The sequence below is a fragment of the Poecilia reticulata genome, linkage group LG12 (assembly GCF_000633615.1).
Source record: "Poecilia reticulata strain Guanapo linkage group LG12, Guppy_female_1.0+MT, whole genome shotgun sequence".
NCBI classification, from domain to species: domain Eukaryota; kingdom Metazoa; phylum Chordata; class Actinopteri; order Cyprinodontiformes; family Poeciliidae; genus Poecilia; species Poecilia reticulata.
The window spans coordinates 12,639,891-12,660,592 of record NC_024342.1 but is presented as its reverse complement, the minus strand read 5'-3'; the positions used below and the strand labels follow the sequence as shown (position 1 = coordinate 12,660,592).

At 38.2% G+C, this 20,702-nt stretch overlaps 1 protein-coding gene across 1 annotated transcript in view; it reads left to right on the top strand.

The window, feature by feature from the left end:
- Positions 1–20,702, top strand: part of LOC108166778 (ankyrin-1-like) — a 59,751-nt gene that overhangs the window by 14,134 nt on the left and 24,915 nt on the right. Inside the window, exon 2 of the mRNA XM_017307824.1 lies at positions 8,858–9,658. Within this exon, the coding sequence (XP_017163313.1) occupies positions 9,533–9,658 (126 nt within the window). The 5' untranslated portion in view covers positions 8,858–9,532. The remainder of the gene's footprint in view (positions 1–8,857; positions 9,659–20,702) is intronic.

Here is a 20,702-nt window from a genome sequence, read left to right as displayed (position 1 = left end):
GACTGTCCTGATTATATTCATTATTAAAATCATCTTCATCTATAACCTGGGTCTCAGCGTTTCTCCTCACCACTTCCACCCACCAAACCCTGACAAACCCTCTATGTAAAAGGCTACATAAAATTAATATTCATTGCCTTGCAGAAGTATTCATAACCCTTTAAGGTTTTTACATTGTGTTGTTTCGCAATCTCAAACAATGTTCATTATTGAGCTTTGGCATGAGAGAAACTAATACAAAGTCCTTTACATTCTCTAAGAGTTTTTTTTCTTTTTCCAGGAACATCCTGTATTAGAATAGAATTGATTTGCACACATTATTCTGTTTTTTGTTTTTTTTTCGTTTTGGGAAGACAATTTGAACTGCCCATATTATTTCCACTGTTTCATAGTTATGATCCACTTTAGGTGTATGTTCCAAATAAAATCCCCAAAAAGCAAGTGGAGTTTGTACCTTAAGGCGACTAAATGTGAAATGGTTCAAAAGGAATACTTTTGTAAGGGGCTATAGTTCTTCGTAATTTACGTTTTTCAATGAAACTTTTTCAACTGTGCCATGTGCACATTGCGTTTGTGTGTTTAGCTGTGAATCTGTACTACATGCAGTCACTTGCTTTGTCCCATCTTGCTTTATGCATGTTTACATTTCCCTTAAAGTTCCAACCTGACGTCACTAAGAGCCTGAACTACAGCCGTACATATCTCATCAATATTTAGAAACACACATTAAATCAGGTTTCATGCCATCAAGTAGCGTATTACTCATACCACTGAACCACTTCATTATACAGTACCCTTGGGATAACAATGGATTTATTTTAGCTTGTGTTGAACTTAACATTTTACAGATTACTGTCCGATCCAAATTGCTCTGCTTTTCTTTTGTAAATTGCTGCAGAATTTAATATGATCCATCAGACTGATGTATTGTTGCTACATAGATCTCAAGCGAGTACCTTCTTTGAAATTTTTCTATATATCTGAATGTTAATAATTTAAGTCTTCCTTCTTTTCCTTTCTTTTCTAGTACATTTTTCAGTTTTTCCCTTTTTGATGCAGTTTTCCTGACTTCTTTTCCATCTTTTTTTGTAATATTCATGGGGTTTTTTGTGTGGTTTTTTTTTTTTTAGAGAAAACAGTTATCTCGCTAGCAAAGCTGCATTATTGTCATCTTCTTCACCACGGAGAAAGGGAAAGAAATGCCCTTCAGACATAGCACTTTTTCCTCAATGTGAAGGAGAGCCAGAGAGAAAGGAAGACACCAAAGAGCAGAAACAAATGAATAAGTGAGAAATGGAAAAGAGATGCTGAAAGAGGATACATAACAGAATACTGTGAAACCCCTGAGCGTGATAAAGAGTACTCAAAATGTTTGAAACTGATTATTTCTTTACAAATCCTTTGAACTTGTTTCTTTAGGTTCACTCTTAAAGCAGAGTAATTCAAATCCGTTATCAAAGTGGAAAAATTGATATCATATCCATGTCTGATGATAAGTAGATTTAAGCATCTGACTGAAACTGTAACTTACATTTGTAGTCCGTTATTCCACAATCCATACTAACCTCTTTAGGGAGCAAATAGGGAGGATATTGCTTCTTAGTCTAACTATAAACATTCAATTTAAAAAACAAAATGCAAAAAATAAAAGTAAGAAAATAAGTACTTTTAAAAACTGCATGTTTTGCAGCATAAACCAGCTTTCAAAGTTATGCAGTGATCTATTGCTCTATTACCTTGCTTTATTTTTTATGGTGTTATTAGTGTTTCACACATCATATTTTTCACCGATAATCTGAATATGTAGAGTAAAGATTAACCTTATATTGTGATCAAAGTGTGTTTAGATGATAAAATCAAGTCATCTGAAAGAAACTGTTAAAACAGGATGATCAGTTTTTGCTTGCAGTGACATTTTACATGCTGCCTCGCCTTCCTTCTCCTCTGTTTTTTTCCTGCCTCCCTCCATGTACCGAGCCAACGCCCCATTGCTGCAGTGCAGCTCCTTTCTGTCTCTGCAGTGAGACAGTGAGGAGGCAGCGGGACGGGTTTTACATGTTGGCAGTTTATCGTGTTGTAGTTGAAGAAAGAATGTTGCTGGGACCTTTTTTTTGTTTTGTTTTTTTTGGTAGAATCAATCAGGGTACTGCCTCAGACATAAGGGTGATGTGTGTTTAAAGGTTTTTTGGAAATTAATCTGAAAAAGTCCTGCAGCTCCAGCAGATTATTTCACTTCAATCCTCCCACTTCCTAAAACATAGTTTTCTTAGGCTATTTTACAAGTTCTGAGGAATCAGTTAATGTCTAAACTGAGATGTTCCCAGGATCGCTTGCTAAAATACAACCTTCAAACTCAGACGTCTGCAAGACAGCCAAGGCTTACCTCTTCCTCCATCACGATCACCAGCTGATTTGTGATTGAAAAAGCTGTTCTTTTTCCCTCGAGTAAAAGGACACATTGACAAAACCATTGCATTCTTTTTCTTTTTTTTTTTTTCTGGCATCCTTGTCATTGCTGCAGGTAAACTTAAGGAGCCCTGCACGTGAACATCTCCTCCCACATTACATCACCCAGCTGTCAGAAAATTCTAAGTGAGATAGATTTTTATTTTATTTTTTTTAAGCAAGCAGTAAACCATGGTTTTGGCCTCTGAGAATAATTGAAAAGCGAGACCAAAAGCTTAGATTTTATCTTAGAAGACGGATGAGGCCATCAGAGAGTAAGGAAGAGTCGGATGCTTGATGACGATGCCACATGGAGGTTAGGGAACTGATGTATGGAGTTAATCAAAGCCTCACAGAAAAAAAAGATTAGRAAAAATCTCAGCAGTTTTTAAACTAACACTGATGGCAAAAAGAAAGCAACTGAGAGCTGAAGTCTATGTAAAGTCGCTTAAGAAAACTTACAAATCCATGAGCAGAACTTTTTTTGTGGTGTCTATACTTAAAGCTGTCATGGTCACCAGAGTGGTACAAATCCTCTGTTTAGCAACATTTTCAAAATCCAGCATTTTACATGTCTTTTATAACCTACTGATACTCAATATAGCCTCTAAACGCCTTCCGGGAATTTTTTTTTGCATATTTTTCTGAATCATCAAAGATCAATAATTTTCTACATAATACAACACATGGCAAAAATACAAAAATCTTATGCGACAGCTTGCTGGAGTGACTGTCGAGTCTGGTGCAGTACTTTTGACATGTCAAATGGCAACGTTTTTCTTTAAAACTGGAATTATGAAAAATAAATTGCCCAATGGGAACATGCCAATTTTGAAAAAGCCTATGTTCTTCCATAAAAAGTTTTTACCCTTGGTATATTTTGCAAAACCTCAATGGAAACACTTTGTTTGCATCACATGAGTMACCTGATCAAGTCAAGTTACTACTGGTGGAAAAGACAAAGATGGCATGGCATGTGTTTTATTGACATTGCGTGTTTCACCTGTGACTTTAATTGCATTCTTATTTAATGGAAACTTTGGAAATTTTGGGAAAACACCTAGTGAGAAGCGTTATCCACAAATGGGGAAAACATAGAACAGTGGTGAGCTGACCGGCTTTCCTAAATTACTCCACATCTGGTTCATGCATGAGGATCCAGAATATCACCGAAAGCACCACAGACCTCRCYTGCATCTGATAACATCAGTGTTCATAGCTCAACAATAAGTAGGAGATAGGCATATGGAGTACATCTGGACTAAAAGCTATAGCTACAGTTTTTCAGGAAAAATAACAAATTACCAACACATAGTTTGGGGATGCTTTGTTACTTTTCTCAAATGGCCTAGTCAAAGTATGGATTCAAATATAATTTAGCTCTAGGGCCATTAAAAGGCCCATGAATGTTGCTAAAGCACAATTTTTCTTCATTAGACTACTGTTATATTCTGTTCCACTAAATTATGACTCTATCTGGCTTGATCTGTCCTATCCATCATTTTCACATCACATCTCAATCTAATTTCTCATTTTTGTTGCTCCATCACAACACAATCTGACATAATTTGAAGGTTACAGCCGCAACAAAGAGAGACGCCCACTCTGTCAGACTGYGCGACTGAAACAGGACCAGACTCCTGGCATCTCTGCAGCACCTGCTAATCTATGGAACACTGAGGTTTGCTGAAACACTGCATGGCAAACACATTTACTGTAATCTAGCTCTTGTAAAATTCAAAAGGAGGAGAGAGAGGAGATACAAGGCACTATAGATTAGTATTGATTGGCAGCAATGCGGGTCTTGTCCTCAAGTGCTTGTGAGTTGCTCTCTCAGGGCGTTGCCAGGTAATCTAAGCCTCAGAGGTCAGCAAGATTCCTGGCAGGTTGAATTAGGCACTCCTGCAGCACCAAAGGAAACAAAGACGTAATTCTTACGACTCTTATTGACTGTTTTAGAGATAATCACCTCATTTCACTTTCATTTTTGTCTTTGAAAACCATCACAAGATGTCTGYGCGGTGCTGGATGGCGTCTGTTTAAGGGGAAATACAATAAAGTTGATGAATATGCAAGCTGAGCTTCCTGAAAAGGTTTTGKCAATAAAAARGGAGTCTGCATTAAAACCAGGAAGGATTTCCTGTGTGTGCAAGTCTTTCCATCAGCAATTCAGGACAGAAAGAGAGAAAGTTTTCATGATTCCTCTCCTGGGCAGGACGAGGGTCTGCAGTGCTGTGATGCCTTGGCTTCAGCATGGGTGACTCTGAGAAAATTTGTTGGGCGACTGCCAAATGCATTTCACCCCCCAAAGCACTTTGATTCTCACAGAGTGCGTCTGGCAYGCTCTGCTCCAGTGATCAATGGTTCCTAATGGAGGGACGCTCATGTGCAGAAATAATTTTAATTAGAACACTTTTTTTTTTTTCTGAAGCCATAAATGAATTTAGACAATGATTTCTGTCTTTCAGATGTGTGGGGACAATTCTGAGTTGTCTGAAGGCTTCACAAAAAGGTTCCATTTCAAGGATTTCATCAATAATTGAGCAATTTATAAAAATTATTTATTAAAAAGTAAAAAGTAGACCAAGAATTTTAAATTTATGTTAATGTAAGTTATTTATGCATCCTTGTGCTGCCAGTTTGTCGGTCTGTCGATCCATTCATCTATCTGAATGTATATATTTGAAATATTCCACTGGACAAAATTACATATAGCATACAACAGACAAAGGAAAAGGTTACTTGTTGACAAAAATAATTATTTTGAAAAAGGATGAAAAAAAAATGTAATTTCCAAAACATTAATTTAATAATGTAAGAAAACAAAATACATTATTAATTTGAACAGGTAAATTCTGTTAAAAYGCATTTTTCCAGTGTTCTTTTGGTAAGATATGTATAAGCCTTTCAAATAAATAAAACTGGGGGAAAATAAGTATAATGCATTTCACAGGACACATTTCTTTAAGAATAAAAACCCAGTGCTTCAACAGCTGAAATGTTTAGAAGACTAAAGTGCTTTTTATTACAATTATGTCTCAATATACACTAGAAATACACCATTAGCTAATTGTTCTGTATACTTGTGAATTTCAGCACAACTTAAGTTAGAATCCAGGGGCTTYCACAGAAACAGAGCAGAGACAGAGTTTTGTAGCAAACATTTTAAAATATGCCCTGTAAAGGWTGGTGGTTGATCAATTTTTTTCACAATATGAACATTAAAACTTTGCTGCCCCCTACAGTTTAAAGTCTGTCAGTGCATGGACTGACGCTGACTGCGGAAGCAGTCTGTCTACGTCTACTCATATCCCACTAATAAGAATAGAAGACATGATTTTAACSTCTTCTAAATAAAAGAGTAACTAGGATGTCGCATGTATTTGCAGCAAATTAACAGTGTCTTAAAGTGAAAAATTATAATATATGGGTAAAAGGAGGAGAACATGTTTTCTTTTGTTTTTAATCTGGCACAAGAGAGTTCGCTTATAAAGGTGAACTAATATGAACATAATCCTGAATAAAAACAAAAGCAAGCGAAAACCAGAAAATGTCTAAAGAGAGTTCCTCATGTTTTCAAAATATTTTTTTACTCTGACAAAACAACAAAAATGTTTTGTGGGGTCGGGAGGGTTGCTGGTGCCCATGTCCAGCTAACGTTCCGGGCGAGAGGCAGGGTACACCCTGGACAGGTCGCCAGTCTGTCGCAGGGCAACACAGAGACACACAACTATGCACACACACACTCACACCTAGGGGCAATTTGGAGAGGCCAATTAACCATATTAACCATATATTAACCATATAGTCATATTTTTGGACTGTGGGAGGAAACTGGAGTACCTGGAGAAAACCCACGCATGCACAGGGAGAACATGCAAACTCCATGCAGAAAGACCCCAGGCTGGGAATCGAACCCAGAACCTTCTTGCTGCAAGGCAACAGCTCTACCAACTGCACCACTGTGCAGCCCGCATAAGTAAATAGACAAACACATTTTAATTAATTTGAAAATAACAAAAATAGAAAGTCTAAATCAAGGTGAAGGGGACAATATGTCCCGTGTTGCAGTGACTGGAGCTTTTCAATCTACTTTTTGCACTTTACATTGTCCTGAGCAAAACTGGCTGAGTCCCAGCACGTTTAGTGCTGAGGTAAGCACACGTCATCGTCAAGGACAAACACTTCAGGACACTCAGTGTGTTTTGGAGTGAGGCCATATGGCATATGACAGAAAAGTAAGGGCGGTGTGAAGGAGTTTTAGGACATTTTAGAGACATTTTTAACATAGGATGTAATATTTATGCAACAAAAAAATATATAAATGTAACTAATGAGATCTAGGTATGGAAGAATCAGTGATGCCACAAAGAGAAATATGTTTTGAAAAGTTTGGTAAAATAACATCACACTGTCAAACATAAATATATTTAAAAAAGATGTTATGTTGTTTATATGAACTTAGGACACATATCGAAATACTTCAAATAAAATGGCATTACAAATCCAATCACACTGTTAATAAAAAAAACATCTCTTCATTCAAATCTCTCCATCACAGCTGATAAAATTACAGTAAATCTTACAAAATAACACATTTTATAAAGAAGCTATACAGAAGTTATTTTAAAGACTCATTAAAAACCTGAGCAGCCTTTTATGTTTGGAAATTAAAGCACAGAGAGAGTAACAACAGGTTTTGGCCACCAGGTGGTGCAGTAATACAAATAATGTCAAAAAGGCAAAGCTGTTGCAACCTACCGTCAAGTTTCAAACAGCCGTACATCATCGACTGACCCTTTCGTACTTAAAGGTGTAGAGCATGACATGCTGGAGATAAACAAAKCACCTCCGTGTTCCTAAACATAACTCTTTCCGGTGACGGTGCTACACTGTGATTTAGCAAAATCTTTCCTGGCACATTTTTTTGTGAATAAAATCTTAAATGGCTGAATCATGACAATGCAACTTCTCTTTGAATGTTCTGCAGCAAGTTCCAAACATCAGAATTGTTCCTTTACGCTTAAAATGCAACATTACCGTGGAAAAACAAAAAACGATGCTAGGTTTTGTAATAGTTTTTAGCTGTAATTCTGTTTGGCTTTGTATTTTAAGTCTTTGGGGTTGATTGATGTAACGAGCTCATTAAACGGGGTGCCTGTCTGCATTTGAGTTTACCAACAAAAAACACGTCATGACGGAGACTCACCACCTTGTACGTATGGGTGTCACCATTGAGCACTAATAAAATATTACTGACCATTAAGATGATACAGTATTCATATTCAAATTCCTTACATATTTTCAAAATGCTATATAGACCTGGCAGGTTGCGTGCAATAAGTTAATATTATCTTAATATGACAACAAATTCATCAGGCATATAATGTATAACTGGCCTGACTGCTTATGTTTTTATAGTAAGTCATCAATAAACGCAGCTAAAATGATTGGGCCCAAGATGCTGCTTGTTTAACATTATAACATTTACTTTAATTAATCACTAGACACATTTTAGCCCCATTCTATTTTAAGCTGCTGAGCCAATTGGTATTCATGTACTCAAAGCAGTGGTCAATATATTTTGCTTCATGAAATTTTTAAAGAATTTGTTAAATGTCTCATCTTTATGCCATCTGAAAAAAATAGAATGAACATTGGTGTGATTCCATCCATCCATCCGTCCATCCATCCATCCATCCATCCATCCATCCATCCATCCATCATCCATCCATCCGTCCGTCCATCCATCCGTCCATCCATCCATCCATCCATCCATCCATCCATCCATCCATCCATCCATCCATCCATCCATCCATCCATCCATCCATCCATCCATCCATCCATTTTCTTCCGATTATCTGGCGTCGGGTCGCTTAAGAAGGGAGGCCCAGACTTTAAGTGATTTCATAAACAATTGTTACTTTTAATATAAATGTACCGTCTTTACAGATCCTTGTTTTGTCAGATGAAAATAAAAATAAAAAATCTGAATTTATTGGAGATGAACTTGAAATTTTCATTTTTGTGAATAGTTATCAAATATTGAAATCTGTGCCAGCTACTCTCTGTTTATTCAGTTCTCCGCATGTTAGCCACTGAACTCCAGCATCAAACATCCATGTGGGCATTTCTGATGTGATGGTAAGCGGTGGAACAAAAAGAGGGAGAAGGAAGACATGCAATTTTAATGACCAGTTCATGTTGTGTTTTTGTTTTTTTTTCCTCTTTTCATTTCTCTCACACAAAACCGTGGTAAAAGCAGCCTGACATTTGTTTCCATGCCGACACAACATATGATATTCAACGCATGACCAAGCTACTGAAGATAAATACCATATTCTGTCACCTAATGTGTGTTGTGCACCTATTTCATGCATTTCCCCCCCCCCCTCTCTCCATCTGTTCCCAGGAAGGAGGTTCCACAGTCAGAGTCGGGGAAGACGTGAGAGCATTTGGAGGCATTCCGTGTCTTTGGCGCCCTTTTCCCTTTGTACCTCACTTATGCAATGTGCAGCAACAGCTCATGTACAAGATGCGTCTCACACAGAAAGAAAAGACGCGGAGCGGCTTGAGTAGAAGGATGCTTGACAGACAGAAAGGAGTGAGCTCTGCAGCAGGATCCCCACAGCGCTGCTGAACATAAAACTGCGTGACTGGTCTCCGCAAGCAGAAGGGAGGAGAGAGGAGAGAAGGGAGGAAGGCAGAGAAGAAGGCAGGGGGAGGGGAGGCAGCTCAGTTCAGTGCGATGCTGTAGCTGAGTGGATGAGGCAGCAGCATCAGCACCACTAGCTGTAGCATCGTCTCCTTTTGTGGAGGCTGGGGCGGGGGCTTGGGGGGGAGCTGTCTTGTAGCTGCTGCAGGATCAACATTATCTGCATACACAGAAACATATCCGGTCACCTCGTCACACGCACCCATGCCGTGGCGGCCAGAGACGAGGAGGTGGTGGTAAGTGACGGGGTAAGCTCGGGGGACAGGAGGAAACAGGGACGGCTGGAGGGATCCCAAACGTGAGGAGGGCTGGAGCGACGGTGACTGGAGCAGAAGCAGCAGCAGCAGTAGCAGCAGCAGTAGCAGCGGCACCATGGCGCAAGCTGCCAAGCAGCTCCGCAAGACCAAGGACCTCGCAGAGGCCGCCGCCCAGGAGCAGCGGGAGAAGGAGGAGGAGAAGATCAAAAAGAGGAATCGATCCAGAGACCGCAGACGCAAGGTACTGATGTTCTCTCTCAGGAGGCTGGCAAGGTGGTGCTTTACATCCTTGTGTCCATCTTTCCCATTAGACCTGTCGTTTCCCCCCTCGCAGGCTCTGTCACACTGCAAACATTGTGCATGATTGGTTGGAACGCAGTTGCACAAGTATAATTGCACAGATGGATTTGTAGGCTCAGGCGTGTGTATTTGTGCTTGTGTGTGTGTAACCAGTCAAGCATTGATGCTCCGGTGCAGGTTTTGTCTGCTCCGTCAGATATTAGTCATCGGGGGAAAAGGCTCTTAATACCAGTGGGGATGTGACTAATACCTGCTGTTTGCAGAATAACACACTATGCCAGTCATTTCTTTTACCTGAGAACCCTTGCAGTGGGTGCAGCTTTTTCATGTTAATGAGATTCAGTATTTTAAATGCATGTGCACATATTGTTTCCTTGCGTAAAACCCTAAACAAGCTCTACTCTCTCTCTCTCAAAAAGCTCTGCCATAGTTAGATTTGCTGTCTTCCCCCATATTGCATCTTTTTTTTTTCTCACTGGGAGAAAATGGAGGGGGAAGATGGAGGTACAGTCTAATAATAGATGCAGTTTTAATGCTTTTGTGCATCTTTTTGGGCTGCAGGTGTTATTCGAAGAAAAATATAACAAATGTTGATAAATTAACGTCTAAACCTTTTGTTACAAACTTGATGCATGGAACAATATCAGATAAGTGTGAAGCTGTCAGTCACCTTCACATCCCATGCCTCCTGTTCACTCTCCTGCTCTAACCAAGCCACTAAGCGCAGATTTGACTGAGGTTGTGTTTCCTTGCTACCAGATGATTTGTAAGGATATATTTGAGAAAAGTTGGCTGTTTGTTTGTGGATCAGTCAGAATCCTGACTGTGACTGGCTAGAGACACGCGACTTTATTCTGTTTTTAGGTAACACGCGGGTCTGATTTTATGCATTTGTCGTGTTTGTTCAAATGCATTTGGAAGTGAGCGCATGCTTTTACAGGATGACAAAAATTGCACCAAAATGAGTTGTATCGTATTCATTCAATGGAAACTGTGGAGTGTGCCAGGTGTTTGGAGAGAAGAAAGCTGCAGCGCTTACTGGCTCTCAGCGTAAAACACATCATTTGTTCTGAACGTCAAACTGTGAGGGTGCATCTGGCATTCTGAGGCTTGTAAAAAAAGTGAGAAACTTAACTTGTCAAGCTAACCAGAAAACAAAAACATTGTCATAGTACAACATAGTTATAACACAATGTATGTCCTTCTAAAAAAAATAAATAACTATGATCAGGTGTTTCATTTTAAAGTAGGACTGATTTTACCAAATGCTGCATGCTCAGTCTGCAGAGCACAGAAAGTACACAAACATAAAAAGAATCTCTGAAACATGGATTAGTATTCTGAGACGCCGCAGATGCTTGAGCACAAGCTTTGGATTGCTGAGAATGAATTTTTGTGTGCTTTTTGTAGATGCATTAAGCCCAACCAAGCAGACAATGGTCTCTCTTTGATCACTAAGCATCTCTACCTATTGGCTTATTTTGTATTCTCTGACCAAAAATAGACTTTGTACTTGAATTGTTGGAATCCAGTTGAATGTCTGCTGTGTTCCTCATAAGAGGCAGTGTTTTGTCTTGGTGCAGCATGAAAGCTTCATGTTTCTGCTCAGCTTAACGACATAACTTTTCTTAGCAAATTATTCGTTTTAAAAGAAAGGAACTTGTTAACAACACATTTACTGTAGTAACTACGTTTCTCAGCAAATTGATGTTGCACAGTATGTTGTTTTAACCTTGGCAGTTTATTGCCTTCATGATAAAAGTTTATTTGGCAGTGAGCCATATTCCAGAGTTTGCATGATCAGCAATATATCGATGAGCTAAAAGTGTCCAATAACTTATCTCTAGGAAGCACCTGCTGCAAGAACCTGCTAAATGAAATTTATTTACAGCTCCTCCTTAGAAAGTTAACCTCCTATGTGTTTGTTTATTAATGCATTTTAAAATAGTCTTAGATACAACAAATCTTTCTAAATCTGACTCTGATAGTGTCAGATTTGGACAGAGCTGTTTATCTGAGTTGATCTGATTTTGCTATCTATGTCTATTTGTCTGATAGAGCCATACCCTATAGAACCTGCATTTGCATCTGTGACTGCAATGAAAGAGGATTATTTAAAGTTGATTGAATGCAAATTCATGCCACCCTTAAAATGTTTTATTATATAAGCAAATAAGAGAATCTTGAATCATTTCCCATTTACTTCTCAATACTGTGAAACCTTGTGTCGATGTATCAGATACAAGTACTTTTATAATTCTCTGTAGAAACAGTAAGTACAGAGAGGTTCGACCATTTGTTTAAAGTGTTTTGCTGGGTTTCATAAGCTCAAGGCATATGCAATACAGCAATAGTGGAATGTCCATAGCTAAAATGCAGCTCTGCCTGTTTGGCCATCCTCCCTCAGCAAAACCACTCTCAGCAACCAGGCCTTTTCACTGTGTGTTCTCAACATGAACTAGTCTTCCTTCTCTCTGAAATATTTGCTACTTGCCCTGAAGTGCAAAGTCAAAGAGACAGAGAGGAGAAGAGGCACGCGCAGGTCTTAGAGTACAGAGATATTAATTAGCTCCAGTCGACGTAAATCAAACTCAGAAGCATGGGATCTCTCTTCCTTACTTGTCCCCCTTTAACTAATCTTTCTGTCACTTCCCTGAACTGATAGAGGCCTGATATAGCAGCAGGAAAAGTTCTGCTGGCTAAGGTAAATGCTGTGCGGATGCAGAACAGTTTGCAGTCGTTTGTTTCTTTGTCTCCACACCTTTAAAAATGAAAGTGCAGACCATTAATTTTTGCTAATCTTTGTCTTCTCTTAGTCAGGATTAYGTTTTGTGTATGACTGTCAGCTTTTGATGTTTGTGATATTTGTGAGAGGTGTCGTACTGAAGATTTCAACTGATGTGATTAAAATAGCTCTACACGCAACACATGTTGTTGTGGCTTTAGGCATGGAAACTTTCAGTCCAGGGAGAAATAAAAAGTGATATGGATGAGGAAAAACATGACTTTTTTTCTTTTTTTTAATTAAACTATACAACCATGCAATGCAGTTGATATGACTTACTGAATATGGACAGTGGAATAACTAATACTATTGCTGTGATACTTGGACCCTAGTTTAGTTCAAGTTGTTAAATTGAAAGGAGCAATGGACTTCTACGACAGGCAGGAAAACAGCCCCACAGCATAAAGCTACAATCATTATGGTTGGTAACATTTATTAGTTTGAAAGGACTTAGGCTTCTCCAGACACGTAGCTTGTCTGGTCAAAGCAGTTTCTTCAGAAGGTGTGTAAATTAATTTTGGTGGAGGGACTTATTCCTTTTTAGACGCCTTTTGTCGATTGTAATGTGAAACCTATGTACAAGCAGATTCCGGTTCACTCCAGGTTTTTCTGATCCCAGCACCAATTTTCTCTCTTTTCAGAGTGACAGTTTGGATCAGATGCCTAAAAGTTAGATCAAATTTGGTGTTGCAACAAAACAACGGTTTCAAATACACATCAAAACTGATTTTGGAGTAGACAAAACCGTCTATTAGACAAGACTCCCACCTACACCTTACTGAAAATGTTTGATTAAAACCCTTTCCGAAACTGGTCAATTTAAATGAGCTCTACCAATTATAGCAGGGAGAAGGGGTTAAATATCCAACTGGAATTCGTTCAGAAGCTTATTGGTGGCTACAAAAAGCATGTGGTTGAGGGACAACTTGGTATCAATCCTTGTTTGTTGCACAGTAGATCTGTCCCTTGTCATTTTTGATTGTCAGCAAAAGTATTTCCAATATTCTTATATTATATATAGAAAATTCCCATATTAAAATTCCACCTTGGAAGGGTAGACCTTTAACTCAAGGACTGTAGTCAGCAGAAGTCTTATGCATTCCAGTAATACATTATTTTATCAATGGAGTTCATCAAAATGTTCAAGACAGCTCTACTCATGACGTTACGCTGTAGCATGAACCTACGAGGGAGATTAAGCTTTTACTGTAATGCTTAACATGAAGCTCCTTAGGCCCATACGTGTATTTGTTTGTTTGTATTTGCTCCAGGCTTGCACTTACATATAAGTGCCAGATCCAAATGGATGCAGGATTTCGTAATGGACATTGCATGCTCTCTTTGTTTAATCTTTTTAGATAACTTTTTGTGTGCACACATGATGTCTTATTCCAGTTGTATGTATTATTTCCCACAGTAATTAGCCAAAATTCTGTATGATATGCCCTTGTACAACATAAATGGCATTATTATTGACATTTTGGAGAAACCATATAAAAAGGAGGCAAAGATTACTATTACAGAACAAGTCAAAGTTTTGAAAATTAACATTTTCTTCAATAAACTGTAAAGATCAAAAAGAAATTATGATGACAAAATTGCTATAATGCATCCCAGTTGCCTCCATACAAGGTGAAATTACAAAGCTTATTGTGTAAAGTCTTGAAGCTAAACTAAGGACAGAATAAAAAACTTCTATAGTTGTGTAGATTTTTAGCTGTTTAATGTTACTTAATACTAAATAGGCAATAATGTGGGGTGAGGGGGAAAAAAAAACATCCGCACAAATTCATAGAAGTTTGACATGTTTTTGCTCAGTAGTGTACATAGGTGGCACTGCTAGTGATTGTGTTTTTTCCTCTCCTATGAGGAGAGGAAAGGTATAAGAGCCAAGGTCGAGCAGAGCAGACAGCACTCATGACCAACCCAAAGCTGCCACAGGCTATATTTACCTGGCTGCCTAGGATTACACTGCATCTGAGAGCAGAGCTTTCTGTCGGTCTACACACCACTAGTGTGCTAGCTAAGCACCTGCTCCGATACTTTATCTGATGTTGCCTCGGATCTGTGCCTGGCGAAACAACATGGATGATTCCAGAACACAAGCACAATGGAGGATAGTCATCAAACCTCTGTGAAGTTTTATCTGGCGCACTGACACTTTTTGATCTGCAGATCAAAAGCATTGCTTAAAAGTATGTCTGGTCAGACATCTTTTCTCTGTGGAAGTCATTTTGTTCTGTTAACGCTAATCTTAGTAGACATTTTTCAGTTATATGCCTACAATACTACACTGTGAAATGTTGAAGATTTGCATGTTTCCACAAACGAGTGTTCACTGTCGCTGCTTGCAAGTGATAGTGTGTAGCTCTGGCCTGGTGGGATGGGATAAGAAAAGGATGGGAGACTTTCAGCAAAGTCTTTTGTAATATTTAGGTAATTTAGAGTGACAGATGCCCCTGTCGTAATTATGAATGGACTCTATGAGTGCATGGTGTATGGTTGAAGAGGTGGATGAGCAGGTGTCTGGTTGATGCAAGATTGTACTTTTGACAAATTACTGGTAAGACACAAATTGTTGTTGGAGCCTCCTACACTGAGTCCTGGATTTCTGCATATTCTGAGCAGGAGATCTTCTGGAGTGTGTCAAAAAAAGATGTACACTCTCCATTGTGCATAACTTACCGTGCCCACAACTTCTTCCAGTGAGATTGTGGTGAATATAATCATTATTAAAGTTAATATTGAGTCCTAGATGCAGTGTGGAAGAACCTGGCAGCAGTGTTGGCAGCTAATCCATCAAACACACTGTGGATCGGTGATAACTTATTGTCTTTAAACGACGATCTTTAAACATGATCCATGTAAACAATCTCGAACATGTATTTTTCCCTAATCCTTCCACATGTGGAAATACTCACAGTAGTGATCTGTTTGACCCATCTGAGCTTATTAGCAAAATCCCTGACATTTTTTTGGGATTAATTAGAGGAAAAGTGAAAGTGAGTGATGTGGACTGGSACAGTGCCACACACACTCTAGCATATAGACAAAGCATGCACTTAGAGCTGTAACAGGGCATTATGTAATGGAATTAGAGCTCCTGAAGGTCTGCAAGGATCATGTGGCTTACAGGAGCCAACTAATGCACTGAAGCAGCCTCTCCCAGGCACACCCTGACTCCATCATTTTCCTCCACCGCTGGCCTGGACACATTTTATAGTGCATGCCATGGCTAATGTTCAAAAATCAAAAAAAAGTTTTATGGTGTTCTTCAAAATACCATCAATGAAATCATGAGATTGTGCATAGAGTATATTGAATAGCATGTTATTGCATGTTTGAGTTTTTTTATGAAATTGATCTCTGGCTGCCAACAAAACAAAATTTGACAAATTAAGTTCAGTTAAATGAATTGCAATAATTATTCTGCAGTAAATTAAATCTTTGTCAGTTATTTTATAAGACTATTTATTGATTTATCTATTTTTCTAGCTAATCTTTGGTCCACCATGGATAATTGAATATATTTCATTGAAAACACAATGAACCCACAAAGCATAATCAAAAGTTTTAAATTGAAATCAGTGAAAGCTAATTTTCTCTTACTATTTACTAGTTGGTAAATAAGCTAATTATAAAACCATTTAGGGGTCAAATAATTGGCAGCACACAATAAACTATACACATTCTTCATAAATATGATAGGACATATTTCACAAAATTAATTTCTTTACATTTAGAGTACTGTAAAATGTGACAGATAGTGTGATAGTTGCTTTTTAAATGAGATATTTACAGTTCCAGCAAAATCTGGAACTGTAAATATTTTTTTCCATACTCACTTTTTTCTTTACAATTATCCATACCTAAAAAATATTATGATTCTTAATTTTGACAGATTTTGCAAAACCTCTCAAACCACGGTTGGAGTTTGACTTTGAATCAATAAAACTCCAGATTTCTTCCTACTTTTCACTTCTTCACACATACGTCTATGTAACTGCCGTAACTGATTAGATTTTTGTCTCTCTGCACGGTGAAAGGGGGTGTTACGTGTTGGAGGAAAGATGGAAAGCTGTCTCCATTTTCTGGCTTCATCTTTCACCATAACCAACTTTCAGTTCTGAACAGCTTTTTCATAAACGCACCCAGACAAAGTAAAGAAAAACATCGAGAAAAAGCAGCCCATTTGTAAATTGTTGTGATTTTAGTGATTGGGGCTAACAAAGAGGTCTAAATAATGTTATATGATTATCTGACCTTCATTCAAGCTTTTCTCTCAGTGGTAGCAGCTGGGTTAATGGAAACACCAGGTTACTGACTCAAAGCAGGAAAAATAACAACTTTTAAAGAATTTACTGAGGATGAAAATTAACAAAATGCCGTGTTTGCTTGCTGTATTGCTGCGTTCCACTGAACACAGAGGCATCGAGCTGGAAAATTCACACTGCACTTGTATAAATACTTCATTGCTAATTCAATTTTAAACTCTAGATGGGAAACAGAAAACTACAACTCCGTTCCCTTCGTTCCATCAGCTACGTGTCTTGCTCTAAGCTGTTGTACATCTAGCTGCATTCTTCCATTTGAATCTGATCACTTACCACTCTGACTGTTTCCAACACTGTGTCTGCATCGTCTATCGTACTTCATTAACTACTCTCTTGATTGCCTTTTTATACTGCAAGTGTAAAGTGGTCAAATCTTGTGCTCCAGTTTTTCTAACTGAAAGCGGCTTCACTGAATGAAAAGATTAATGACAACGTAAAATATTTACAGTGTTTTAAGTGTGCAAATGAGTTGCAGGGACATGAACGGAACAGCTGAATAAGTTTTCTTCTGTGCACTTGACAGTCATTTGAAAAGAATAAATCCATTTACAAGTCTGTAGGAAGAATCTATGAAAAGTGGAATCGAGCTCGCATTTGCTTTATTGGTTTAAAAAACAGAAATAGTTATGTTTTTGTTTATTCATAAGTAACAGCATCAACAAACCAATATGTTCAACTCAGAAAAGTTGAAAATATAGGAACATTCATCCTGGTTTATTTGCTCCATAGTTTTGACCTAACACTAATAATTTGCCTTTGTTGCACACAGCCAGATGATTTCTCATCAGCATAATTAGCCTTAGCTGTCGCTCTATGATTCACTGTATGAATCAGTCACAGCAGCGCTACTGGTTTTAAAGAATCACTGAGAAAAAGTATGGTTATACAGATGAATGGATATCTGACCAAACCATAGAGAATCACACTTAATCATCATTTGCTTTACCTCACATGAGCTACAAATTTACTTCAGAGTAATGTTCACCAAATTTTCTCCAAAGTTCTCAAAATTGTTTTGTCTTGTACTTGTGACTTACACAAGCTAAAACCGCCGTTCATGACCTGATTGTAATGAAGCAGCAAGTCTGAGTCAGCTTTTTTAAGGTCATATGACTGACTGACAGGGTGACAGGGTGTGTCCTGCTGGCTCTGCACCAGCACTCCCAAAGGGAAGGCGACCAAGGTGAGAGGAAAAAGCACACAGAGACTTAAATATGCATGTAGCATAGATTAAATCAACACATTAATCATAGATTTGGATTGTGACCTACTCGCCTTCATTGGAAGTCAGAAACAAAGCTCAGGGAAGCATGCAAAAAGACTAAAATAGTTGCGTACATAACAATTTACATGACTTTTTTTGTAAAAAATAGAGAAGATGACTCAACTTTAAAACATGTCTAAAAAAATCAGTTTCTGAGTTCGTAGAAATGTTTGAAGTAATATACTGATGAAGGATGAATATCATTCTTAGCTTCTTTTTTTTCCAGCAGTGCAGGGCGAAAGCAGTAGTAATTACAGGTTTAATCATTCTGGTATTCTTGCATGTGGTGTGAAAAAAACCCATTCAATTTGTAAACCTTTGTTTTGCGCAAACCTGACATTTGGGACTGTGCAGGCTGTTTCTAGTAGACAGCTGCACACTTTTCTGGTCACGTGTTCAATGCACAACTCAGAGAACAGGCATCAGCGACGGGTGAAGGATGATTGATGGCGTTCTGAATGAAGTGCAGCTTGTAAATGCAGTGTGTCAGCTTGTCTTGCCCATATTTTTAGCTTTCCCTTGTGCATAAGATTTATTATAGCCTGAGCTTTGAAAATAGCTCAGTATCTTCCCATTGTGACACTATGTGGCTACCCTACTTTTCATTGTTCACAATGTGTGGGGAATAGTTGATACTGCATTTCAGTGAACTTATTTAACCTTAAATTAAATGCGTGAAGTTTTAAATCACTTAAAATTGTGAAAATGTGATTGACCAGAGAATCTACATTCATATTTAATGTTTAACATCTTAAAAACTTGTTCTGGAAGCTAGGTTGGGTTTATTTTTTATTTACTTCCGTCTATTTATTTGCTTATTTTGCAGAAATTCTTAAAAATGTCACCAGATACTCAATATCCAGTCTATTCCAACACTATCCAATCATGCAGTGAGATTTAAACGCAACTATACACAACCAAAGTTAAAATGCAGCTCTATCAGATTTAGTTGATCATTTGATGACAAGTTAACTATTCAAGGAGGACCAGCAGATTGCATCGAGTCATTGGCTTTGTCAAAATCCTTAATCTTGAGCAAGCATGTGGTGACAGTGAAAAGTAAATACTGCCTTCTAGCAGAACCAGTATGAGACTGACTGGTTGTCAAGAGGACAGGGAAGAGACACAGACAAACACAAAGACACATTTCTAGAAGTCACTTCAGTGAGAAATAAAAAATAAAGTGAGTGCCCAATGTGCATTGTAACAAAAAACATTTATGTGAAAAGTGGCACCAACTGTTGGAAGAGCAGGAGAAAATATACTGCTTTTAATATTGTTGCCCCCAAAAAAGCACAGAATTACAGATCTGACTTTGTCTGCCTCTGAAAACCTTTATAAACTGGCCAATAGTTTGTTAATATTTAGATTTTTCATTCCCACACCAAAACATTGTTTTGTTATCTAATACACAATATTTACCAGTCCTTAATTTAAAAGCAATTTCCCTTATAATAATGGAGCGAACTAACAAACATATCTGATGTTATTGATTTCTGTAAAAAAAAAAAAAAAAATTAACCAATGTCTCATATACTGGTCATCATCAAGCCAGTTAAGTTTAAATCCACCTGGTTTCAGTTTCCTACTGGGCAATCAATGCATTCCTAATTTTAATTGCATGTATTTGATCCTATTTCCATTAAGCTGACAGGCTGTAGTTGCAGAACATATTGGACCTTGCACATCAGGTCTGACCCTGCTGTCTGGAGCTGGCTGAGTTGATAAATATCTCCCTTTTGGCTAAAATGACCCTTTCTGTGTGAGCCAGAATGCTGAGTCATGAGGAAATGTTTCAGTTGATTGATTTATGGAGCAGTGAGAGTCTTTTGAATTCAAACTATCAATTGCAGCACATTTCTTTCTTATCGTCATGGATGAAAAACCTTTTTATGAGTTTATGTAACCAACTTAACTGCATTGCCTAATTGACCAGGAATGCAAGTAATTGACTTTATATTACCTTAAGATTATATTTGTGGTAAATCACCCCTTTACATATAAACTGAATTGAAGGTAAATTAAAAAGCTTAATTAGCAACTTTAATTGCAAATCCCAAATGTCTGTGATTAAAACATCGCTGTGATCGAGGCTGATGTCCAGAGCATGAACAATTTCAGCTTTGCATTATATTCTGTAAAGTAACTGCTGTGTCATTGCTATTTTTAGCAGCTACAGGGTTCCTCATAGTCATCGTGCTTGTTGCAGCCTCACAGCTGAAGGTAGTCATGTCCTCCCCTTAGCTTGTCCTCTGCCGTCTCTTGTGACTTTTTTCCTCCTTGATCCTCCATCAGCCCCCCTACCTGTACACCCATCAGTCTCTCAGAATGATACTTACTGGTGTGGATCTCCACCCACTGGGTGATTAGTGATGACCTGCTGTCATTTATACAGACATGCACAGCGGGGAGGCTTTGTGTTCATTTGCTCAAGCTTAAGTGTATGTCCTCATAGGTACTGTAAACATGTCGCTACAAACAATGGTGTTTCCTACAAGCAGAATTGATTTCTTGTCACTTAGCCGGCAGCAAAGCTTCTTCAAATACAAATAATCAGTGATGCATTTCAGGAGGCCGTAGGCTCCACCTGCAGTTCTCTGAA